Source organism: Pongo pygmaeus, chromosome 2, assembly GCF_028885625.2.
Source record: "Pongo pygmaeus isolate AG05252 chromosome 2, NHGRI_mPonPyg2-v2.0_pri, whole genome shotgun sequence".
In the NCBI taxonomy this organism is placed as follows: Eukaryota; Metazoa; Chordata; class Mammalia; order Primates; family Hominidae; genus Pongo; species Pongo pygmaeus.
The window spans coordinates 40,012,920-40,039,742 of record NC_085930.1 but is presented as its reverse complement, the minus strand read 5'-3'; the positions used below and the strand labels follow the sequence as shown (position 1 = coordinate 40,039,742).

Sequence of the window (26,823 nt, the reverse complement as noted above, 5' to 3'; positions counted from 1 at the left end):
CTTTAAACAAACAAACAAACAAAAACCTATCATATAAGAGTTTATGGTATTATAGTGGTAAGATTTAACTTAGTTCACACACCCCTTCTTAGATCTTCCCTTTTCCCCTGTATCAAACCTATAGGACATGGTATTTTTCTCCTTTCATGAAAATGTAAAAATTACCCAGTATCATATTGTCTTTCTCTTCTTATCTAATTGTTTGATAGAGAAGAAGCTGAAGTTGAAAGAAAAAGCCAATATTTTGAATATGTTCCTTGCAATAACTTGGCCTTTCAATCCCTTTCATTTTTATACTGCTAACTTTAGTAGCCTTGACAACGGGTATCCTTTTCACTCTATACCACCTAAAGTCTGACCGGGCATAGTGGCTCATGCCTGTAATCCCAGCTCTTTGGGAGGTCAAGGTGGGTGGCTTGCTTGGGGCCAGGGGTTTGAGACCAGCCTGGTCAACATGGTGAAACTCTGTCTCTACTAAAAATACAAAAATTAGCTGGGTGTGGTAGCATGCGCCAGTAATGCCAGCTACTCGGGAGGCCGAGATAGGAGAATCACTTGAACCCAGGAGGCAGAGGTGGCAGTGAGCCGAGATTGCACCACTAAACTCCAGCTGGGTGACAGAGTGAGACTCCATTTCAAAAATAAATAACAAATAAAATGAAGTCTTGTCAGTAGAGTATGTTTCTGGTATCACAAACCTTAACCACAAAGGCCACGAGGACAAAGTGTATAGAAAACTGACTTGGAGGCCACCAAACATACTTCACATTGCCCTTGACTCCTTCATTCTTTGTTTCCAATTATCTATGAAAATGGGCCCAGGATGAGTCCTCATGAATTGCCTTTGAGAAAACAAGAACATTGAGAGAAAACGAATTACAACAGTTCAATTAGATCATGTGCCTTAACTTACTGTAGACATAGAGAAACTCTGCAGATAGTGGGCCCAGAGTGAGCAAACTACTGAAGAACTCACAGCCACCACACCAATGTGTGAATACTTGGAGCCTCCAGGTTACATTTATTTTGTGCCAAGCAAAGCAGAATGTAACTCTATAGTCGAGTTACTTCTTCTTTTAAGGAACAAATAAAGCGGTAAATATTGTTGAAGATGGAGAGACAGATTGTGGTCAAGCTCAAAATAGGCCCAGTGAATGGACAGTATCTCTGGGTTATGACCTGGGGTTCCTCAGGAAGAACGGTTGGCCTAGAAAGAAGCCACTGGATGAATTCTTCTAACTTGGTAGCACTGAGGAAAAATGTCCATTTTCCTCCATGAACAAAAGTTAGCTTCATCCATGTACTGAAGTCTGGGTAAATGTAAATATTTGACTTTGCTTTTTTAAAGCTCGTTGATGCATTTTGATGGTTACGTTTCTTCAGAGTTTTCATTTGGGGAGAAATTGTTTTTTTCTCAAGATGGTCAGTGGACTTTGGATAACTGGGCACTTTCTCTGGTTCTGCTGAAGAGATTTCCATGTCTGTAGAGGACAAAGTGTTCTTCAGAGTTGCTGGTTGTATGAGTTTGTAAAGCAGTTCTGTGATTTCTTTACCCCTTTCTCCCTCCAGAATCTCTAGACAATGTATCCTGGAGCAGTAATTCTGATTTTCCAGTTCTGTCACCTTCTTCTTTAATGCCTTGATGTCTTCTTTCATAGAGAGGATATCTTTAGTCGTTGTGCATTGTTTGTCTTCATTAACATTCATTCTGGTTTCCAGGACCTCCATCTGTTTTTGATACAAGTCAGTCTTTTCCTGGACTTTTGGTATCGTATGGACAATGTCAGTCATTTGGCTGAAAAGCTCAACTTGAGCAGTTTTAACGTCTTGGAGCACTACTGAAAGATTTATTTTTCCATCATAACTAACATCATCTTGATTACAATCATCAGATGTCACAGTTGGATATCCAGTTGAATCTTGGTGCCGAATCTTACATTTGTGGTAAACATTTTTAAGAGACTGTCTGACCTTGGAGAGATTTGAAGTCCACATCTGCCTAGCAGCAGCTTTTACCCTTTTGGTGTGAAGTGTGTACATCTTTCATGGTGAAACAAGAGGCAAGGTGTTGGAAAACATAGAATCACAGGAAGAAATAATGTACGAATGAAATGGTCCTTCTCTTACTATTTGTTGGATGCCTTTCCTGATAACATCTTAGAACACTCTGGAAATCATCAGCCACAGCAATAGACACTCTTAGGTGATTAGCTTCTTATAGAACAGCCCAACCAGAGAGCTCTGTGAAATAATAGTCAACTGCATGGAATCCTTCATATGGTAATCATTAACCTGCTGCTGATGTCACAATGACTGCTGGCTTAGAACAAACACATTTAACTACAGCAGTTCTCAAAGGTTTTGGTCATAAGGCTCTTTTTGAATCATAAAAATTGTTGAGCAGCCTGAGGAACACAGCAAAACACCTGTTGCTGCAAAAAAATAAAAAAATTAGCCAGCCATGGTGGTGCATGCCTGTAGTCTCAGCTACTTGGGAGGCTGAGGTGGGAGGATCACTTGAGCACAGAGGGTGGAGGCTATAGTATGCCATGATGGTACCACTGCACTCCAGCCTGGGTGACAGTGCAAGACTCTGTCTCTAAATAAATAAATAAATAAATAAATAACTATAAATTTAAAAAAATGAAAAATTATTGAGAATCACACAGATTTTGTTTATTTGGGTTATATCTACCTACATTTTATAGTAGACATTAAAACTAAGAAAGTCTTAGATAATTACTTATTAATTTAAAATTAAAAACCCATTACATATTAACGTAAGTGGTATACTTTCATAAAAAATAATTTGGTTTTCTAAAAAAAAAAGTGAGAAGAGTGGCATTGTTTTACATATCTGCAAACGTTTTAAATACCTGAACTGATAGAAGATAACTAGATTCTCATATCTGCTTCTGCATTATATCTGTTGTGATATATTATTTTGAAGTATATGAAGAAAAAATAGCCTCATGGAGATACGTAAATGGAAAGGGGAGAGTATTTTCATAGCCTTTTCAGATAATTGAGGATATCATTCTTTGCTACTTTATGAAAATTTGACAAATGATATTTTTTTAAGAAGTTAGCTGCAATGTGTCATTTTAGGCCAAATCAATGAACTTTCATACTCTGTTATATTAATAGTCACTGGTTCTATTTTTTATTTTGAATAGATGTGTAATATCATGTATTGGTCATTTGGCAAACAATGGCTCACTGAATTATGTAGGTCTTCCAAATGTTGACTCATTGTATTATATAATATCAAAATATCATATTCATTAATATCTCCACCAATCTCACCAGAAAAGTCTTTGAGTATTGAGAAGACTCAATATTTGTATTGAAAAATACAAATTTTTCAAAATTCTAATTTTAGCTTGAAAATCTTGAAATTTATCAAGCTGGTTTATTGTTTTCCTTGAAGTGACAGATTCCCTCCATCCATGTTTTGCAAAAATGTTGCCAAATGCCCAACTATGAACACTGTAGTTTGTTGTCAGACTTTTTTCAAGAAAAAATAGTGTTCCATGAAAAAAGTATACATTTGCAACTCAAATACTTATGTACGTTTCCTCATGAAAACCAGTATACTTTGTTAAGCTGCAGAAGCACTTATGCTTACTTCCCATTATATCATACATAATATAAAAAAGATGTACTGAAGGGTTGAGATCTAATAAGATTAAAAATTCTTACTGCTTCATTGAGGACATTCTTGAGTGAAACTGGTTTTTCTTGTATTTTTTTCCTTTTCTGATTGAGTCACTGTTAGTCAGTGTGGTACCCCTGCTGTGGTTCATGCTAAGGTATCAACAGTTTTACCCACCATTGCTTTTGCAATGTAATTTTCAACAGGCAAATGTAAGCACAGTGGAAGAGACAAACGGTGTCCTAGGATTATTTTGAAATATTTTTGCCCTCATAGTCACACATACAGAGTGGCCTCATGACACAAAGCGTTCCACACATTGAGAGCCACTGCCTTAGAATTTAAAAATAACATCAGCCATTTCTCATGTTTCTTCTTATAGGTTTTTCTACATAACAGTATTTGAAATTCAAACCCTTTGAAATATTAAATAATATTTGGCCCATTTTATATATTGAGGTAAAAACTTAATTTTATTCTCTAAACACATTAGACTGAACACTCTGGAATCAAAATGACATGATATTCACATGTCTCTCAAGGAGCAGTCCCGTTCTACTCAAAAGGACATTCCCTCTTGGACCCATGCCAGTTCCAACCTTCTACCAAATCACTGTTTCTTCTATCTGTGCCCAATTGGAGGTCAGTGTTGGCCCAGGATTTGGTATAAACAGTGAGCTTTGCCAGCAGTAATTTTAAAATTTTGGCTCATCAATAATATCTTGGATTTTGCCTTACTCTCCTGTCTTTCAAATGCTGTTTAGTAACCTTTCGAAAATGTCTAGAAACCTTTCCAAACACTTACTGAGGAAAATATTCTCCAAGAGGCAGACTATCACAGGAATGGCATTTGGGGCTTGAAAAAGTTAGAGTTCACAGCCGTCCCGTTTACTCTGGCTAATGCCATTTTATCCGTCGAGTTCTGCAGACACAGTACTTAGGGCCCATACAGTTTTTAAGGGCCAATGAAAATACCTAAGAACAGAAGAAAAAAACAAACAGGGGCTCAGAATACTGAAAGAAAGCTGCAAGATTGAAACAATAAATGTTTAATGAAACGTCTCTGAAATGTACTATGTCATATTCATTAATTGTTAGATTTAGTATTATTAAAATTTCATTACATTTGGAGGCAGTTTGTGTATTATGTATTCTCACTTTCCAAGAATTCCCAGTTAAATTAGAGGGACTGCTTGTCGTAATTACTCCCTCCAGGTTAATAACAGCTAAGACTTGTTGGGTGCATACCGGACACTGTTCTAAATATTAGCTTACTTAACTATGTTCAGGGAAGTCAAGTAACTTTCCTAAGGTAATAGAGCTGAAAAATGGGCAGAGTCGGATTTCAAATGCTTACATTCTGGCTCCAGAGTCCATGTGTTTTACTTCTACTGCCTTACAATCATGATTAAAATATATATTTAGTACAACTCAGAAAAAGATGGACATTTTCTTTTTAAAATCCTACTGTATATTTATAGAAGACTTATTTTATTAAAATTTTGTCTGTTTAGCATTATGAGAAAATTTAAGCTTTCATTGGTTATTTTATTTACCAAAAGCATTTGATACAGAAATTTGTGAAGACTTTAGAAGTTGAACAAGCTCTAATTTATAGGTAAAAGTGAATATTTGGAGGCTATACTTTCCTTACTGTGGTAGACATAGTAATACAATAATTGGAATTAAAAAAATTAAAGTTTTCAACTTAAAATATGAATGTATGCTTACTATTTTTATAAAACAAATAAATCTAATAGGCTGATACAAACATAAACCTGTCTGGGTTTCTAACTACTTCCTTCGTAATGTCAATAAAGGGAGCCTTGGCCTATCTGGGGTTTGCCAGGTGGTGAAAAGTTGCACCGGGAGGAGGTAAGCCTATTGATTTGGGCGAAGTTATGAGAACAGTCAGAAAGTGAATGAATAACGGGAAATAAGCTGACTTCCGCTCTTCGGGTTCCGGCCAACGGTATGGGTCTCCATCTAGCAATGATACCTATGTTGTATTGTTATTGTTGGTGAGCCTATCTCCCCTCTAGATTCCGAGTTCCTTGAGAGGAGAGACTTGGGTTTTTTTTTTTTTTTTTTTTTAGAGACGAGACTCGGCATGTTGCCTTGCCTGGACTCAAATTCCTGGTCTCAAGCCATCCTTCTGCCTCAGCCTCCCAAGTAGCTGGGACTGCAGGTGTGCACCACCAGAGACTTGCTTTTTAACTCTATATCCTCAATGACCCAAAGCCTAACATTTAGTTAGTGCTCAAAAAATCTTTATTCACTGAATGAAAGGATGAATGAATGCACCTGTGGATGATTGTCAAGATGTTGATTGGGTCTCTCCTGAGCCTATTTCTATGGACAGCAAGGAGATACACTGACTCAGAATGGGAATATCTTTTCTCAGTTCCTGGGGGATCATTTAGCAATTTTGGGATAGGATTAATAATTGCTCCCCACAGACTTGAAGCAGTTAAGTGGCAGTAAATTGAGAGAGATGGAGGTAATTACATACCTGGAAACGGCTATGGAATGGAGAGAGAGAGCCCAGTAATGATGGTGACAGGGGTGGTGTTGATGGCTCTGGTCCTACAGGTGACTAAAGTACATAGCATATGTATTCCCTGTGCAACATATTAAGTCTTTCAGACCTCTAGAGAACCATCGGGTATCAGTGTATTCTCCACACCTCTGTGGGATTGCCCGAGAATGCATTTGTCATCAATTTAGATACTCAGGCACTTATCTCTTTATTTCTGTCGTCTTATACTGTGAACTCTAAATTTACAATGAACTCTCTCTGGCTTATCTAAACATACCCTTCACCATTTAGTTCCATAACCCTTGGGGCACATTAGTATTTTATTTGATCTCTCTTCCCTGTCATCTTCCTCCAGTTCTTTCTGTTACGCTTGGCTCTCCCTGGTAATTTATTATATGAGGTTGCCTGGTTTCTGTAATTCTCAACTTCACCTCTTGGTTTCCCTTCTCAAATACCACCTTGAAACCTCTGCTCCCTTTAGCTTATGATTGACACTCTTCTTATAGTGCTTTATAAGTCTCGATGTGCACAATTGATGCAGCCATAAAAATAAATGTCTGGAAAAATGAAGGGAAACTGAAAGAGATTTGTTTTCACTTAACCATTCACCTCTTTCCTTTAATGGAACTGGTGAATAAATTCAGTGAGTTAGTCTATTTAAACACCTTTGTTTCACTGAATTTATATCATTTAGCAGATCTTTTTTGGAAACCATTATGTGACAGGTGCAGCACAGTGTCAACTTGCTGTCTTGTTCCTGAATCGTATTGTTCTTCATTTAGGAAACCAAAAATTAAAAGCTAGAGAATAAATAGTGATCACATTGGAAATGGGGATTTAAGTGTGAACAAATCCAGAAATCATAAAGTATAAAAATTGGAGAATGTTAGTCTTCCCATTTCTAATTATTATACTGTGTAGTTTGCAGTGGTGTCGTCTCTGGGTATGTTACTATGTTAGTATAGCCTTAATTTTAAGAAAAACTCTGTTTTCCTGTTTGGCTTTTTAGTTGTCCTGATGCTTTGTAGTACTTTGGAGTACAAAATCCAAGGAGCTATCTTCTTTCTTATTCCGACATTTTAAAGGTGATAAAGTGAAACATTGCACTGGCTTTTCCTAATAGTGCTCACCTTGAGAGACATGTATTATGATGGCATTTTATGTTTCTAATGGAATTTGCACCCATATCTCTGTAAAGTGAATGTGTATTTATCCCTTGACTGTATTTTGCTTTCTGTTATTAGTGTCCTCTCTATCTTGGGTGTATTATTTTTCCATTTCATTCCATCTATACAATGAGAACAGCAGTAAAGCCATATGTTGACATTGAAGGGGGTCACAATTAAGATGAAAATGTTTATTATATCTAATTTTAAATTGTGTATTATACCTCTTATTTAAGAACTGTAAACGTCTTATTATGCACAGTTTTGGCAGTGTCTTTTCTTCGGCAGTTTGATTTTGGAATCATTTCCTTTCTCTGTTTAAAGCTACAGGCATCCTTTTTCCTGCATGGGTTTGGATTACAAAGATCTTATTTAACTTCCCAAATGTATTCCTTCTGCTTGTGCACTATGATTACACACAAAATGGAAAATGCCCAAAAGGCAATCATAAAATGAAGTGGGTTTTTTTTTCTTCCTTCTCTACCTAGGTTTTTGTAACTATAACTACGATAATCTGAGGAGAAAATATTTATTCATTGTTTTAAATATTTATTGAAGGCTCCTGTTTCTATTATGCCAAAAGCCAACTAGAATACAAAAGGTGTTTAGGAATGTTTAACTGTAAGATTGAGAATTTTATTTTTTGGGGGGAGGTGGGTACATCTCTTTCTGGAAGTTTGAGTCTCTTTCTTGTAGTCTTAAAGTAATGTAAGTATTGAATAACAAAAAAGTAGAATGATTAGGAGGCCAAGACAGGTGGATCCCTTAAGGTCAGGAGTTCAAGATCAGCCTGGCCAATATGGTGAGACCCTGTCTCTACTAAAAATCCAAAAATTAGCCGGCCATGGTGGCACGTGCCTGTAATACCAGCTACTCAGTAGGCTGGGGCATAAGAATCGCTTGAACCTGGGAGGCAGAGGGTGCAGTGAGCCAAAATTGTACCACTGCACTCCATCCTGGGCAACAAAACAAAACTTTGTCTCAAAAAAAAAAGTACAGCGACAAGACAGTTGTATTAAATACATATTTCAATAATTTTCATCTTCAGTGTTTGGCACTAATGGCTACAATTCTCACTGTAACTTGTGAGACTTAATTACTGCTCATTCTATTTAGGTGCCGAAGTTTCTCCTCCACCATGTAGTGTAAAATGAAACGAAACTGGTCTGAGCCCTTGGGCAATTTACATATTAAGATAGGCAAAAATTTCTGTTGTAACTTCCATTGAACTTTACATTTACATTTTTAAATGACATTTAAAAATAAGAACATATTGCTGGAAATCACATTCTTTGTTGTTAGAAAGTAGAGCTGAAGTCAAATGGATATCCAGGCTCATTGAAATGATTGAGAAAGTGATATAATTGCTTAAACCTTAGTAAAGCAGAAGATCTGGGTTCCAGCATTCCTTTGAGAATCCGATGAAAGTTTTGCATGCTTTTTCAGAAAACAGCACTGATATGGTTTGAATTTGTGTCCCCACCCAAATATCATGTCGCATTGTAATCCTCAATGTTGGAGGTGGGGCATGCGGTGAACTGGGAGCTGATTGGATCGTGGAGCTGGATTTACCCCTTGTTCCTGAGATAGTGATTTCTCACAAGATCTGGTTGTTTAAAGGTGTGTAGCACCTCTCCTCTCCCCTCTCTTTCTTTCTTCTGCTCCCACCATGTAAGACGTGCCCACTTCCCCTTTGCCCTCAGCCATGATTGAAAGTTTCCTGAGGCCTCCCCAGCCATGTTACCTGTACAGCCTGTGACACAGTGAGTCAACTAAACCTCTTTTCTTTTTAAATTACACAGTCTCAGGTGTTTCTTTATAGCAGTGCAAGAATGGACTAATACAGAATATTAGCATACATACACAAATTTGCACATAAGTTCATCAGGGGACAGATACACAGACCTCCGCCATCCCAATCCTCAAAGCCCTTTATGGACACCGTAAGATATAACCAGGTTAAAATCCTGACAATAAGAGCAGGAGGACCAAACATTATTCAGGCTCCCTTTATGAGTGTTTTTGATTTGAAGGAGCTAGAGCATTTAGGTGGTTTAATTCAAGAACTTAGAATATGTGAAGTGCTGAGAATGCAGGCAGTTGATTATCTGAGGAACAAAGGAGGGAGATCCCCATGGAATGTATTGGCTTGGGAATGAAATCCTTGAAAACAACTGAGGTCTGGACAGGTGAAAGTCAAAAAGGTCTTCTGTGCTGTACACACCATGAAGTCAAGGACCCTATTTAGTTTTTCTTCTAAACAAACTAGCTTGGTGCAAGCTATGAGCCACCAGGCTGTCAATAAATATATACTGTTTTGTGCTTCATTTCTAGTGAGGAGTTTGAACCAAGAGAAATGACATAAACTCAGGGAGGGAATTCTGTGTGTGCCTCTGATACAAAGCGACCGAGATTAATGTTGGAGGCTGGGCTGGATATCTTTTGCGGTCAGATGGGAGCATAGCAAATGTTTTATAAGAGTTGTGTAGGGGTCAGATCTGCAAAATTAAATGTCTTGATTTTATTGCTAAGGAACTAAGGAATAACAGAAATGTTATATCCAGTGTTTTATTATGAAATTCTAATGGCCTTTAGAAATGGAACTTGGTAGTGAGGATTCCAAATCTCAGAAGTTAACTGCTAGACCTAAACTGCCTACAGCAGTGGAAGAGCCGACATTTTCAATGGGACTCCTCCAGTGTGCACTTTCCTAATTTCCTAGAGTGGGTAGGAAAGGAGAGGCTTTGTGGGACAACAAAGTTATTGTTAATTTTGACTTTTTCCCTCCCCTCTTTCAGAAACATTTAAAAAGGGGGGCTGTTGTTATCAAACGCAGAACCTGCTTCACCTCCCCCACCCCTTTTTTGGCCTACTCCTTCCTCTTCCTACCTACCTGCTGAGTCATCACTGTGGTGCAGTGAATCAGCTTTTGGCATTCCTTTATTCTGAGATGTAAATAAAATCCTTAGCTATTAAATCATTTAATGCTGTGTCACCATTGGGCATTTTTTTCCTTTTTAGATATAGAATTTACATATCTATACACGTATTTGTGTATTTTACATATATAATGCAAGTGACAATGAAGTTTTTCCTTTTTAAAACCTTGAGTTTACCCACAGCAGAACTATGTCATTTTATGTCTTATTCACTACTGACTGTTAGGAATAAAATAATCATGTTGTGAAGTGCCTGAGGCCCAACATGCCCCAAATGAAGAGGATGGAATAGACCACAGTCTAGTCGCACAGGATATATGTCGGTGGGTGGATGGGTAGGATGGTGATACCTCCTTTTTGGGACTTGGAGTTTCCACAAGGAGGGATAAGAAGTAGCATATCACTTCTGCCCTCTCTCCTCCCCCTCAGAGGAGGGGAATGCCTTTGCTGGTTGTGAGGTTGGACTGAGGAACTGGGCGTGCATAGCTCAGCTTCTTCCTCCTTTCCTTTGTCTTTGGGATTTGCCTGCCTGCCAAGGGCACTCTTTGTTCTTCATTCTGTACTCCATGCCATCAGCTGAATAAGGGCAGACTCTGCCCCTCAAGATCAGGAGTGGGGTTTGGGGAGGAGGCACAGGGAGAAGCCTCGAGATTCAATCCAATTCTGAGATTGGGTATTAGGAAGATTATGGTTGTCACACTTCTATGCTACGTCCATCATAAGGGTGATATTTTGATCTCTGATCTACTGTATTCTTCTGACCATTTCAATTATTGTAGAAATTGGGAGCAGAATAATAGCATAATTTACTCACCTTTTCATACACTCAACAAAATAGACTAATTTGTAATCATTGCAAATTTGGATGGTATTATTTAGCCTGCGGTTTTGGAGTAGCCCCGAGTAAATACTATTTAGAGTGAACTACATTTGGTGAGAAGCCTATGAATTTGAAATTTTGATTTTAGGTACAGAGTTTATAATTTTGACGCGACTGTACATCTTTTCTTTTTTCTTTTCACTGCAAACATGGGAAAACCATACTGAGCCGCTTTTTTAAAATGGTGTTATGAGAATTACCAGATAGAGGCATTTCGGTCAGTTTCTAAAATTTTGTATGCTCTTATCTGTGATATGGGAATCATAGTATTTCATAAAGTTTTTGAGGGGATTAAACTAAATGAGAAAATGTATTTGAGAAATAGTTCAGCACTGGCCCATCATAAGCATTCAATAAATGTTTAATCAATGTCTATGGTGTACTTGGTGCTGTGTCAGAACAAGAGCATTCTTTATGAATTGGTGAACTTAGCAACCAAGCATTTTGCTGTCCAAGATAGAGGAATTAAAAATATGGGAAGAAGAAACAAGTGTTATTGGTGACCATGTCTTTTCCCCTTCTGTTTATTCTCTAAATGTCTCTTTTTATTTTTAATTCAACCATTGTCATTTTGATCCTGTAAAATCTAGGTATAGTTTCTATGTGAGGAAATTTCCTTTTAAAATTGTTAATATTGCTTGAAGAAGGAGGGAAAGCCAGAAGCCGGCTGCCAGCTGGGTCTCTTGGTGACATCCCCACTGTCCTGTGGGATCAACTGACCCCAGTTCAGAGGAGAGGGAGTGAGAGGCTAGTAGGTGGCTCATGCTGCCAGACTAGTCTAAACTGAGTACAGAAAGAGAGAAGAAGAAATGTTTAAATACAACCTTGAACTTTTCTTTAAAAATTTTTTTTTTAGATTTAGGGGGTACAAGTGCAATTGTGTTACCTGAGTATATTGTGTAGCCATTGCCCAAAGAGTGTACATTGTACCCATTAAGTAATTTCTCATCCCTTATCCCCCTCCCACCCTTCCTTGTCCCCAATGTCTATTATTCCACTCTCTATGCCCATGTGTACACATTATTTAGCTCCCACTTAAAAGTGAGAACATGCAGTATTTGACTTTCTGAGTTACTTCACTTAAGATGATGGCCTTCAGTTCCATCCACGTTGCTGCAGAAGACATAAGTTTATTCTCTTTTATGGCTGAGTAATATTTCATTGTGTATAAAAACCACGCTTTCTTTATTCAATCATCCACTGATGGACACTTAGGTTGATTGATTGCATATCTTTGCTAATGTGAATAGTATTAAGTTGGTGCAAAAGTAATTGCGGTTTTTGCCATTACTTAATTACTTAAATTACTTTTTAATTTAATTTTAATTTTTATAGATTTAGGGGATACAAGTGCTGGTGTAAGACGGTATCTCAGTGTGGTTTTGATTTGCATTTCTCTGTTGATCAATGTAGTTGAGCACTTTTTCATATGCTTTTTGGCCATTTGTATATCTTCTTTTGAGGAATGTCTGTTCATGTGCTTTGCCCACTTTTTAATGGGGTTATTTTGTTGTTGTTGAGTTATTTGAGTTTCTTATAGATTTCGAATATATTAGTCCTTTATCAAATGTGTAGTCTGCAAATATTTTCTCCCATTCTGTGGGTTGTCTCTTCACTGTTGATTATTTCTTTTACTGTCAGAAGTGGTTTAGTTTAATTAAGTCCCATTTGTCTATTTTTGGTTTTGTCTCATTTGTTTTTGAGGTCTTCATCATTGAAATTTTCTTTTTTATTTGTCTTGAACATAAAACAAGATTTCACCAAAGTTTTTTAGTTTCTTTTTTTTTTTTTTTTTAGACAAGAGTCTCACTTTACTTTGTCGCCTCACCCAGGCTGGAGTGCAGTGGCGTGATCTCGGCTTACTGTAAATTTCATCTCCTGGGTTCAAGTGATTCTCCTGCCTCAGCCTCCTGAGTAGCTGGGATTACAGGCTTGCATCACCATGCCTGGCAAATTTTTCTATTTTTGATAAAGACGGGGTTTCACGATGTTGGCTAGGCTGGTCTCGAAGTTCTGACCTCAAGTGATCTGCCCGCCTTGGCCTCCCAAAGTGCTGGGATTACAGGTGTGAGCCACCATGCCCAGCCAGTTCGTTTGCTATTCTTACAGAATAGCCAAATTTTCTGTTTCCAGGTGCTCACAAACCCTAGGTGTCAGGGGTGGAAGATGTGGATTGAAGTTGGTTCTGACTCTTCATCATCTCTCCAACTTCACAATAGCTCTATCACAGTTGGTTCTTCCTGGAGGTGTGCTGTGGGAAAAGGAAGCCTGCTTCCTACACTCAATCTATAAATCCCCAGCTCTAACCATCCACCTCTTTCTCAGAACTGGCAGATACCAATAATCTCCTAGCAGGGTCATGGTTTAAGAAGAAGAAAAGAAATAAATCAAAGTAAGGTATTTTCTCTCTCTCTCTCTCTCTCACTCACTCTCACTCTCTCTCTCTTTCTTAGTTCTAGGCCTACACTATTTGTTTGCTTCCACATGACTTGTGGCAATGAAGTAACCATTCTTCTCTGTGCTAAGGGAGGGAGATACTTTCTCTCTGAGCAGCCTTCAAGTCTTGTTTAGTGTAAGTATGATGGCCTGGAGTTTGGTATGGTGAGGTAGCAGAGAGAGCCCTGGGTTCATCAGCAGAAGGCTCTGGTTCTGCTCTGTCATTAACTACGTGGAAGGAAATATACCCCACCGCCTGTGCTTCATGGTGATCTTCAGAAAAATGATGAGATGAGGCTTAATGATATCTTAATTCCATTCTAATTCCAATATTAGAAAAAGCACATCTATGGGTCAGAAGGTAGATTTAATTAATTTTTATTTATTTTTAAAATATTTATTTTAGAAATAGCGTCTCACTTTGTTACCCAAGCTGGAGTGCAGTGTGAGATCATGGCTCGCTGCAGCCTGCAGTCTGGAACTCCTGGGCTCAAGTGATCCTCCCACCTCAGTCTTCTGAATAGCTAGGACTACAGGTGCATGCCCCCACACCTGGCTTTTTTTTTTTTTTAATAGAGAAAGAGTCTCATTATGTTGTCCTGGCTGGTCTCGACCTCCTGGCCTAAATGCAATCCTCCTGCCTCAGCCTCCCAAAGTGCTGGGATTACAGTATAAGTCAACACTCCTGGCCTGATTAATTTTTATTGAATTTTTTTAAAAAAAACCCTGCTGTTGTATTAATATTATTCAATTACATCCCATTTTCACAGTGTAAGCCTACTTTTATATGCTTAGTAAGCTTGAAGCTTTTTAACAAATTTACTTGATTGCTGTCCAACACTTGGTTATTAATTTAAATTAAATATTATCTATTTAATTATGAATTGCCACATGGTAAGCAAAATAATTCAGGAGTTGGAGATTCTTTCTTTAATAATGTGTGCTTAGGTTTTAGAAATGTGCAAATAATCTGAGTCCAGGAAAACTCCCATGTCATCTAATACTGCATGTCATTAACTCTAAAATGCATGTTTTTGCACATTTTCATATCCCTGAAATTGAAATTTGTCTTATAATAGGTGGCATCTTAGTATTATGTCATATATTAGTTGGTGATGCTTTTCTTTTTTAATAAATACTTAACAGCGTGCTTGCAGTTAATGACATCTTAGACTTAAAATATAGCACATATTAATATACTATAAACATCTAATTTAAGAGTTTTCTAATCTTACATAAATGCACTATACATGTTAATCCTTTATCTTAAACAAGGGTTTCATGAACTTAATGTATCCTAACGTAATCATTTTTAGTACACAAAGGTACATTGTGCATTTTTTATTCAATGGAATTTCCAACTTGGGCCTAAACTGGGATTTATAATAACATGTCTGGTCATGTTGGGAGAAACTGAGTATGCATATAAGGTGTTAATGTATATGAATTTATTCAAATGGGGTGCTCTCAGAGAAGGAAGAAAGTTTTGTTTTGGAGTCTATAGCTGGAGATAGGCGTGTCAGTTGGAGTCTATAGCTGGAGACTAGGCATGTCAGTTGGGTTCTATGGGAAGAATACATTGAGACAGAGTTGGGAGTACAAGCAGTTTATTAGAGATAACGCCTATGAAATATAAAAGGCAGAGGAATTGTATTGGGCAGGAAATGCCTACAGATTAGACAAAGTCTCAGAAAATCCAACAGGGGGCTTTGGAGCAAAGATTGTCCATGAGATTGAGCTCACTAACAAGCAGAAATGGCCAGGCCCTAATACCCCTACTCTTCCCAGACTAGTTGGGGAATACCCAGGAAGAGTAGCCAAGGACAACAGTGTCTGTCATAGTCAGTGGTTCTTGTCATGAACTTCTGTCTGAATCCTGTAATGAAAGGTGTGTCAATAACTGTGAAACATCCTAACAAGTTAGCTCGCCACAGTTTTGTGGATGCTGGCAGAAGACATGAGACTCCTGGATCAGAGACAAAGGGCTTTATTATTCATGGCATAGTAGTCGGCATGTTTGAATTGACTCCACTTTCTCCAGTTCCCAGAGGGAGATGCGAAAGGGCTAGGTGAAGCCTGCACAAATCTTCCCTCTGTTTCACAGAAAGACACTCTATTTTCCAGGGCTGTTGGCCATACAAACATCACTAAAACAATAATGCAGAACAAAGTTAGCCAGTGCCTCTGCTCACAAGATGTGCAGAAATGTGAGAGACCCCTGGGGAATTGACTTCCAGCAAGGTTCTTCAAACAGAGACTGAAGGAAATATTTTCATTGGTGACTTTGGAACGTGAGGAGCAAAAAGCAGAGACAATCGTGTTTTTTTTTGTTTTGTTTTTTTTTAAGAGAGACAGGGTCTCGTTCTGTTGCCCAGGCTGGAGTGCAATGGTATGATCATAGTTCACTGCAGCCTTGAACTCCTGGTCTCAAGCGATCCTCCTGTCTCAGCCTCCTGAGTAGCTGGGAATACAGGTGTGCACCACCATGATCAACTAGTTTTTAAATTTTTATAGATACCAGGTCTCTCTGTGTTGCCTAGGCTAGTCATGAACTTCTGGCCTAAAGCAATCTTCCTGCCTTGGCTTCCTAAATTGTTGGGATTACAGGTATGAGCCACCATGTCCAGCCATGTTGACACAAAGTAGGGAGAGGGACTGTATGAGTCTGTTCTCATGCTGCTAACAAAGACATACATGAGACTGGGTAATATATAAGGAAAGAGGTTTAATTGGCTCACAGTTCCACATGGCTCAAGAGGCCTCTCAATCATGGCAGAAGGTGAAAGAGGAGCAAAGTCACATCTTACATGGCAGCAGGCAAAGTGCATGTGCAGGGGAACTCCCCTTATAAAACCATCAGATCTTGTGAGACTTATTCACTATCATGAGAACAGCATGGGAAAGACTCACCCCCTTGATTCAATTACCTCCCACTGGGTCCTCCCATGACACGTGGGAATTAAGGGAGCTACAATTCAAGATGAGATTTGGGTGGGGACACAGCCAAATCACATCAGGGTCATTCTTCTTGCAACTTATTCTTGTGACGCAGAGGGACTTTAGCTCCAAGAGAGTTACAGTGGAGGCCATGACATATAGGCATCTCAAGTGTTTGCAGTTTGAGAAGTAGCAAAAAACAAGACTATTGGCGTGAACATAAGTACTTTCCCTGACTTCTCTCAGTGTTTGACTATAGCGAATTAGGCCACAGGCTGAACATAAGATAGTTGGTGAAAACTTTGAGATACCCTTTCAGGACCTCTAGAGATAATTGGGCATGGCTGCAGAGGCTTGTTTTGCATGAAACTGATTTATGTCTGCTATGGAGGTGAGAAAAAGAGGCAGGAAATATGAGATGTGACCATTAATATTATTCTACCCATACACAACTGCTGGGGAGGCCTGCCTAGAGAAACTCAGGTCACGCCAAAGGTGCTTATTCTGAAGTTCTCACAAGTTCTTTGATGTATGAATTACTATATTTAGTAATTCTCTCCAACCTAATTATATTTGGCTGTGTATCTATTTCCGTTTTTGTTCCCTAACCTTCCTTTCTCCTGAATACCTAACTTGAGGAAAGCCTGAGTAAGCAAATAATTTCATCCAGGTTAAAAAAAAAAAAGGTTGAAGTTTAAGAATTAATGAAGGAATTTCTTGTTCATATTTCCAAGCTCAGTTCAACATTTACCTCCTCCTTGCAGCTGGTTCATTTCAGATCACAGTAGTTTCTTCCTCCTTAAACTTATACAACTGATTTGCTCATTCCAAAGATGGCAAAAATGTTTCTTCACATATATTGAATTCATAGGGAGTGACTAGTGGAGTGCATTGGTGGGAATTGTGAGACTATGTCTCAACTCTTGTGCAAGGCTGCCATGGGAAATGTGGCCCATGAATTTGGAATATAAAGGCTGTTGCATGCATGTTATTTATTTAATGATACTTCCTGACTAGTTCTTTAAAAGTTTTTCCATAGTGGACAACTTTTTTTCCACAGAAGCAATGAAATCTTGTAAAACCAGTGTTCCTTTGTGTCTTAGTCTATTGGGGATGCTGTAACAATATGCCTTAGACTGGGGATCTTATAAGCAAGAGGAATGTATTTCTTACAGTTCTGGAGGCTGGGAAGTCCAAGATTAAGGTGCCAGCAGATTTGGTATTTGGCAAGGGGCTGTCTCCTGGTTCATAGAAACCCCTTTGTCTTGTGTCCTCACATGATGGGAGTGGCAAATGAGCTCCCTTGGCCTGTTTTGTAAGGGCATTAGTCCATTATCAGAGGCCTCAAGCCCTAATCACCTCCCCAAAGGCCCTACCTCCTAATACCATCACTTTGGGGGTTATAATTTCAACATATGAATTTTAGGGGGAACACAGACATTCAGACCATAACATTTTTTAAAACAAATATGGAATACATTACAAAGAATGAAATGCTCTTGCAAGATTGCAATGTACATTGCCATAATAAAGGCGATGAGAAATTGTGCATTAAAGAAAACTACTTGAATATATGTAATCTAGAATCTCCAAATTATTTTTTTACTACAGAACCTCTTTTTTTCTATAATATCCTAACAAATTCATCATCATGTAACACCCGGTGATGAGCTTGATTTTATTCTCTTGTGTAGAAATAGAACTCTTGAATTATTTACCTTTTACATATTTGTTTTATATTTTATGCAGCTGAAGTATACACTTGTTGAGAACAGGGACTGTGTCTTAAACTTCTTGTGTCCATCACAGAATCTAAATCAATGCCATGTACGTAGTTTGAGTTCAATATGTATGTTTTAAATGTCTTAATTAAGTTAACCAGAATAAGACTGGTGGCTACAGATACTTCACTCATGAGATTGAGTTCAATAATAAGCAGAAATGGCAGAAATTCACAGATTCACCAGTTATTCTCAGGGCTCGGCATATAGAAAGAACTACATTGAAATTTATCACATGCTAAAATATGTATTAGAACAGATGCAGATACAAACGTAAGACTCAGTCCTTGAAATAAAGGAGTCTAGAAGCTTTGGGGGCAACTTGTAAATAAAGACCATGAGCTCATGTTGCAGCAGGATATGAAGTAAGACTACAAAGAACACAAACAGCAAGTGTCATCTTCAGTTTATTTGAGACAGGTTCACGTTGGACCAAATGTGCAGTATGCTTGGATGCTTATGAAGCAGTACAGTGCATGATGAAGTGCTTTTTCTTGGGATAGCCTGCCTAAGTTCAGGACTTAGCTCTGCCACTTGGTAGCTGAATGAGCTCAAGTCAGTCTCTTAATCCCTTATCTAGAAAATGGGATTTTAAAAGTGCCTACCATACAGGGTTATTGTAAACAATAGTAAGATATTTAAAGAATTTGACACAGTGCCTGTTCCATGTACTAGGCAGAAATCAATACATGTAATCTATTATTTTTGCTAGGGTAGATCAGAAAAACCGCAGAAAGGTCTTTACACTTTTGAATAGCAACATGGTTCAAGTCTTTTTACCTTGATCTTTCCAGATGTCTCTTCTTTCTCAGTTTTTATACTCTTGATATATGCTGTGTCTTGCATGGCTGTATGATCACACAGCTTTTTATACAGTTAATTAAAATCATATTATAGTGTATGTCTTTGCTTGAGGGCAAAAACCATGATCCATGCAGTTTTGTCCTTGTACGGAGCCAGAACGGTAATTGCTGGTAGTTAAATGCTCAGTAAATACTGATCAAACAACACATTAATATATTATTTTTAATTAAAAATATATTAAACATTAAAAATGTACAAATAACTGCTAAATGTGACTATGAATTGAGGGAAAACTGGTCCTTTTTGGTACAACAAGATATTTTAGGTGGTTAGATATCTGAATTCCTGCTTTGGATATTTTCTTATAATTCCTCATTTGGATATTATGTTATAAGAAATCCATTATTTTCGATATTAACCATTTCAATATAAATATTTTGGAGCCTGTTTTTATAGTTGCCTCTGTTTCCTAATTCTCAAACATTTAATTGCTCTGTTTAATAGCCATTTACCTCTTTTTAAAATTTATTATTTATATCCTCCAACAGTACTAACAATTCTTTTATGTTTAATTACTGTTAGGTTTAGAATTATGCATTTTATTTTATTTTATTTTATTTTGTTTTATTTATTTGAGATGGAGTATCACTCTGTCACCCGCCCAGGCTGGAGTGCAGTGGTGTGGTCTCGGCTCACTGCAACCTCTGCCTCCTGGGTTCAAGTAATTCTCCTGCCTCAGCCTCCCAAGTAGCTGGGATTAAAGGCGCCTACCACTACCGTGCCTGGCTAATTTTTGTACTTTTAGTAGAGATGGGGTTTTACTCTGTTGGTAAGGCTGGTCTCGAACTCCTGACCTCAAGTGATCCCCCTGCCTCAGCCTCCCAAAGTGCTGAGATTACATGCGTGAGCCACTGCGCCTAGCCTAAATAATGCATTTTGAAATAAAAATGTCATATATGATTATAACGAAGACTCTTGAACATCCTGTTTGCTTTTCATTATTTCTGTTGGCTATTTAGGCTTTACTTGGTTTAGCCAAAGCATGAATTGAGCACCAGCTTATTTTTTTCAGGTTGCCTTATAAGCCATGAGGTCTATTTTGGAGCTTGGCTGGAGAACTGACCCTCAGAACACTATTACTCTTCCTGGACAAGAAAAAAACCTAGTAAAAAAGAAATGACTTGATAAAAATCTCCTGAATCCTTACTATATTTTAGGAACTTGTCATATCTGAAAACCTCATCATCATATGAGGCAAGTAGTAACATTTTACTGAGGAAATGGAAGACTAAGGAAGTTAAGAAATTCACCCAAAATTTAATTGCTCATAAGTACGTGAACTGAGATTTAAGCATAAAGGTCAGTCTGATCGGAGCTTGCCCTACACCACCTTTTTATCCATAATTTATCACACACTAGTACTATTTTTGTAGTTAACATCTGAATGATTAGGCAGAAGTAAGCCATTTGGAACTGTGCTGCTAAGACATTGGAATACCTCTCCCTTTTCTTAACATACTACAACTCTCTGGATATGTTTTTTATTTTTCGTTTTGAGACAGGGCCTTGCTCTGTCTCCCAGGCTGGAGTGCAGTGGTGCAATTATGGCTCACAGCAGCCTCAAACTCCTGGGCTCAAGCAATCCTCCCAAATTTGGGAGGCCTCAACCTCCCAAATTATGGATATGTTTAATCTGAAAAAAAAAAATACAAATTGTTTCACTGCAACTTAAAAAATTGGTAATTTATTCCATAGATTTCAGTCTAGTTCTCCAGCTTTCATATTCGCTCAATATCTACTGAAAGCTCCCATTCATGTTGAGTCAGCTAGCAGGGTATACAGGCAGGTCTGAAGCTTATGAATAGGAGAACTGGGATGACTGCCATTGTGCAGATCTTTCTGGTAAAGTCAGAATTTGAGGTTTAAATAACAGGTTGTCTTGAATACCTACTGATCCCCATGTAAGAATCTAATGTTATATCATTGACTCACCTGAGACTTATTAGTCACCTATAAAGCAACTATAACATAATGAGGAAAATAAGGAATTAATAATTTTATTTTATAAAGCATTTCAAAAAATATGCATTTGTAATTAGTGGAAGCATGTTTTTATTCACTGTATAGTTTTTCCATAAGAGCACTAAGCTTAAACTTGACTTCAGTATGTTAAGTATTCTGAGAATGTTATCTTTCTCAAAAAAACTTACAAAATGATAACTTGGAAACAAGGAAGATTTTGCATAAATCCTGCATTAAGAAATTTTTCTTGCATCACTGGGCTTACAGGAAGAAAGGAAAATCTTCAGCAGCCCAAAACACACAAACGCAGAAAGAATACACAAAATATAATCTGTGAAGTAAAACCAGAGCAGCGAGTAAACCCTTGTGAAAAGCAAGGCTACCCTGATTGTAATGCCAGTGCCAGAGCTAAGGCAAGGAGACTAAGCCTTAGGGATGCAACAAGGTTGAATTGCTGATCCTAAAACCCCCACATTAATCTGGGCATCTTAGAATGGGCCAGAGTGTTCTCAAGTCTGTAGTACTAGCTGAGTCTTAGAAGAAATAATTTTAATTTAATTTTTCCCCGGGTAATAGCATATTCAGTTTAGGCCCCAGTTTCCCCTCCTCCTAAGTGTTGGAGACAAGGGCATATCAAGAAAGGTTGAGAAGTGGTAGAATCCTCATGCTTTGGGATGGGATCCTGAACAGCTCACTCTAGAAGTGATTAACTGTAAATGAAGTCCTTGAAGGAACTGAAACCTAGTTTGAATAATCTCAGCTTCTCAAATTGGATTAAGGTGATTCCAGATAGAGCCCATAATCACTTGTCAAAGGTAATATAAATTTTCTCCAAGGGAAGATAATATAGCCTAAATTAAATTCTAAAATGTTTTATATATACTATCTGGCACTAAATTAAAAAGGACACATAAATAAATCAAATAATATGATCAAAATCCAAGAGAAACAACAGATAATAGAAGAGCCCCATTACCTAGGGGATTCTAGGGGATCCAGAAAATGGAAGTACGAGACACAGATTTTAAAGACACTATGCTAACAATGTTCAAGATAATTTCAACAAAAAACTAAATGAAAATCCTGGAATGAAACAAATAAACAAAAACCTGAAACTGAGAACTAAATGATGAGTTTACTATCAGATGAGATCTGACAGAAGAGAAGATTAATGAATTAGTGTTAGGTTTCGAAGGGATGGCGAGGGTTAAAGAAAGACACACACACACACACACACACACACACACACACACACAGAGGAAGAGGGCACACAGCAGCAAATGCAGGCTTTATGTCCAGCATAAAACCTACAGAAGTTGGGGACCAGCCTAATGCCAGAGCCCACCACTGCTTACAGGCTGGGTGTACTTATAGATATGGGCAGGAGGGATCTGGGCAGTATCGCTTGCTGCCTGGCAGGATATTGATAAGATGTTCCAATGATGAGGCGTTTCTGGCCCTTGTTCCAGCAGGATATCATCGTGGTGTTCCTTGGACCTCCGTCCAGCAAGATATAATAGGGATGCTTCTTTAGTTGGGCCTTTGTCCACCTTGCGACATGGTCAGGTGGTTAGGCAGGAGGTTTCTCATGGCCCAAACCCCCATGAAATGTTTCACTTTGACCAAGGTCTGCAAAACAGCAGGGAGCTTACAAAATGGTGCAGTTTGGACTAACAATTAGAAGATAGCTCGGAGAAAATATATTTTTAAGACAGAAAATAGATAAAATAGCCTAAGTTTGGGAATACGTGAGTCACAACTAACACGTGGATAATGAGAGTCCTGGAGGAGAGTAGAAAGAAAATAAGGCAGAAGTGTATTTAAAATAATAATGGACTTAACAGTTTTCCAAAAAGGATGAAAGATTTAAAATAGAGGTGTCCAATCTTTTGGCTTCCCTGGGCCACATTGGAAGAAGAATTGTCTTGAGCCACACGTAAAATACACTAACACTAATGATAGCTGATGAGCTTTAAAAAAATCACCAAAAAAAATCTCAAAATGTTTTAAGAAAGTTTATGAGTTTGTGTTAGGCCACATTCATAGATGTCCTGGGCTGCATGCAGCCCACGGGCCATGGTTTGGGCAAGCTTGATTTAAAGCCATAGCTTCAAGGTGCTTTATGAAACAAACAGGGTAAATAAAAGCAAAATCGCACGTAAGTATATCATAGTAAAGTTTCAGAACTACAAAGATAGAAAAATGCTTAAAAGCAACCAGGAAGAAATCTTTGTAACTCTACAGGAATTAAAATAGGATTAACCATCAAAACTCATAAGATGTAGCTAAAGCAATGTTGAGAGAAATGTTTCATTTCAAATATGTATGTTAGAAGAAAAAAATTAAAGTCAGTGAGTTAATAGAAGCAATGGAAACTCAAGCACAATAAAATAAAGGCTGAAAGAAAATAACTGCCAATCTAAAATTGTATTTTCTCTTTTTTCTTTATATATACATATATTTTAAATTCTATTTTCAATAAAAACATTCTTCATGAATAAAGGTGAAATAAAAGTATTTTCCACACAACCGAAAACTGCAAGAATTTATCACCTGAAAATCTACACTGAAAGAAATACTAAGGCATGTTCTTCAGTAAGAAAGGGTAAATGGATAGTTTTAGACAGACAACTAGACAGAAAAGTGTGGAGATGCAAGAGAAAGAGCAGCAAAAAGGGTCTAAATATTTACAGTTCAAATATATAATAATAATAATATCATATTTAAAATTTAAAACATATAGAATTAAAATATATGACAACAATGCCATCTAAATCTAAAGAATGATAAACTGAGGTTACGTATTCGAAGGTTCTTGAACTGTCTTGGAAGAAATATAAGGACTAAATTATCCTAGTCTTTGATAAATGAAGAATCCAGGTTTTAATCGCTCAGGGTAATAAAAAAAAAGTAAACAATATATAACTAAAATAGTCAATTATTTAAAGTAAGAAAGAAGAAAAAAATAACACTAAATGGTGACATTTTTAGCTTAATTCTCTGTGAGCAGAGAAAATTTATGAAAATTCAGTACATGCATGCTAGCTAGGGCAGAAAGCATGTTGCAACATGTTTAACTCTTTGCCCATTTGCTCCGAGAAGCCCCAAGAATACTTGGCTGGCCACACTTGGCGGCTGTAGCATTTGACCCTGAGGTAACTAACTTTGCAACAAAATATCTCGCTTTTATTACTATTTTCACATTGCTGTCATATATCGACTTTGGAAAGAAAAGACATCTTTTTATTTATGCATTCTGTCCTTAGTAGTGTTATTCCCGTTTACGAAATATACGAAATATAGTAATTCTCAATTGCTGAAAATGTCGAATTCTAGAAAAAGTAGCATTCTTACGTGTGATATTAACGTCATTCTCTGACAGGTGTTGACATTTGATGAATCCAGTTTTTCTGAAATAGACAATTATGATGTCAGTTCTGTTTAGAAAAAACTCCAAGAACAGTTTTTATATTTTATTATTTATTTATTTGAGATGGAGTCTTACTCTGTTGCCCAGGCTGGTGTGCAGTGGCACGATCTTGACTCACTGCAACCTCTGCCTCCCTGGTTCAAGCAGTTTTCCTGTCTCAGCCTCCCAAGTAGCTGGGATTACAGGCATGTGCCACCAGGCCTGACTAATTTTTTTGTATGTTTAGTAGAGGTGGGGTTTCACCATATTGGCCAGGTTGGTCTTGAACTCCTGACCTCAGGAGATCCACCCACCTCGGCCTCCCAAAGTGCTGGGATTACAGGCATGAGCCCTATGCCCAGCTCAGTTTTTATATTTTATTTTCACAGTGAAAACCAATTAGATTTGCTTCAGCCTCAGAGAGCATATTTATGTGAAATTAAATGAGCACTGGCAGAAAGCTTTTTTTTTTTCTAATCAGGAAAAGAGTTAAAAGGATTATAATAAAATGGAGTGTGCTCACCGACCACAGTAGAAATAAAAGTCAACAACAATAAGAAAACTTGAAAATCCCCCAAATAGTTGGAAAGTAAATAATATGCTCCTAAGTAATCTGTGAGTTAAAGAATAAATTACAACAAAAATTAGAAAATACTTAAAAATGTTAATAAATATAATACCTGTCAAAACTCATGGTATGTAGTTAAAGGCATGCTGAATGAGAAATTTTTAGTTTTAAATACACATGTTAGAAAAGAAGAAAGATTAAAGTTAATGAACTGTCTCAAGAAGTTAGAAAAAAAACAGTAGATGAATCTTGAAGACAGTAGAACAGAAGAACAGAAATCATAAAGAGACAAGCAAAAAAATCAATGATAGATTAAAAAAACGAGATAGAGGCATCAAAACCAAAACGGGGTACTTTGGAAAGAGTAATAAAATTGACAAACTCCTTCCTTCTGAGACTGGTGAAGAAAAAGTTTGAAAAGAGAGAATGCAGAAATACCTAATACTGGAAATGAAAAGGTTATATTTTTACAGATCCTATGTTCCCAACTTTATGACAATAAATTTGAAAAGTATGTAAAATTAATAAAGTCCTGGAAAAATAAAACACAAAAACTGGTGCAAGAAGAAATAGAAATTATAAATATTCTAAATAAATGTATTATATTTGCTAGTAAACTTTGTGAAATAAAGTGCTAATTTTGTCACCTTTCCTGGAGAATAAAATAGAAGAAACATGTCCAAGCTTGCTTTATTAGGTCAGAATAATTTTCAAAATGAAAATTTTAAAAGAATATTAAAGAATGAAAATTATAGGCCAATTCATTTATGATGATGATATGAAAGTCTGTAAATTCATTTAGAAATTTGAATTAGCCAATAGATAAAAGTATAAAATATTGACCTCATTTGATTTATTTCAGAAATATGAGGTAGGTTTAATGTTAGAAAATCAGTCACTGTAGTCTACATTAACAGCATAAAAGAGAAAATGTTGTAAGTATTCAAATGGATTCAGAAAAAGTATTTGATGAAACTTGATGTTATTAATGGTAAAAGCTCTTCTCTAACTAAGAATGAGAACTTAATCTCATTTCAAATACAAGATATTCTAAAACAAACAAAACAAACTACAGCAAACATCAAATTCAATGGTAAATATTAAAAGCTTTCTGTTTGAGATAGAAAATAATGTGAGGGCACTACCTATCATCACTTTAAGTCAACATTTTTGTATAGGTCCTAGCCAGTGCAATAAATCAAAATGAAATTAAAATACAATCACTTGAAAGGAAAGAAAAGTTATCATTATTAATGTACAATATAATTTCATGCCCCCAAAATCTGGAATAATCACTGATAAGTTATTAGAATTAAGAAATGATTTTGGCAAGTTTATTGAGTGCAAGATCCAATATGAAAACATACCTTATATTTTTATGTATTGGCAGATAATTAGAAAATGAAATAAAATAACAATTACAGTAGCATTAAAACAACAACCAATACCTAGCAATAAATCTGACATAGGTTGTGCATGACTGCTATTCAAAAAACAATTTTAAGATAAATTTTTAGAAGACTTAAAGAAATGGAGACATACACTACATTTATGGATTTAAGGAGTCAATGTTCCAAAGATGTCAGTTCTACTCAATCTGATCCACTAGATTTAGTGCAGTTCTAGTGAAATTTCTGTCTTCTTAAGGTATGAATTGACAAGTTGATTATAAAGTTCACAGAGCAAT

General features: G+C 37.0%; 1 protein-coding gene and 1 long non-coding RNA gene across 2 annotated transcripts in view; one reads left to right on the top strand and one right to left on the bottom strand.

Annotated features, from left to right (window-relative positions):
- The window catches only part of LOC134739151 (uncharacterized), a 61,829-nt gene extending 41,508 nt beyond the window's left edge, over positions 1 to 20,321 (top strand). The window contains exon 3 of the long non-coding RNA XR_010125672.1: positions 20,210 to 20,321. This is a non-coding gene — a long non-coding RNA (uncharacterized LOC134739151). The remainder of the gene's footprint in view (positions 1 to 20,209) is intronic.
- CCDC54 (coiled-coil domain containing 54) lies at positions 896 to 4,634 on the bottom strand. The gene has a single exon (XM_054482847.2). The coding sequence runs from the start codon at positions 2,038 to 2,040 to the stop codon at positions 1,054 to 1,056; it is 987 nt and encodes a 328-aa protein (XP_054338822.1). The 5' UTR covers positions 2,041 to 4,634; the 3' UTR covers positions 896 to 1,053.
- Positions 20,322 to 26,823: the final 6,502 nt, after the last annotated feature.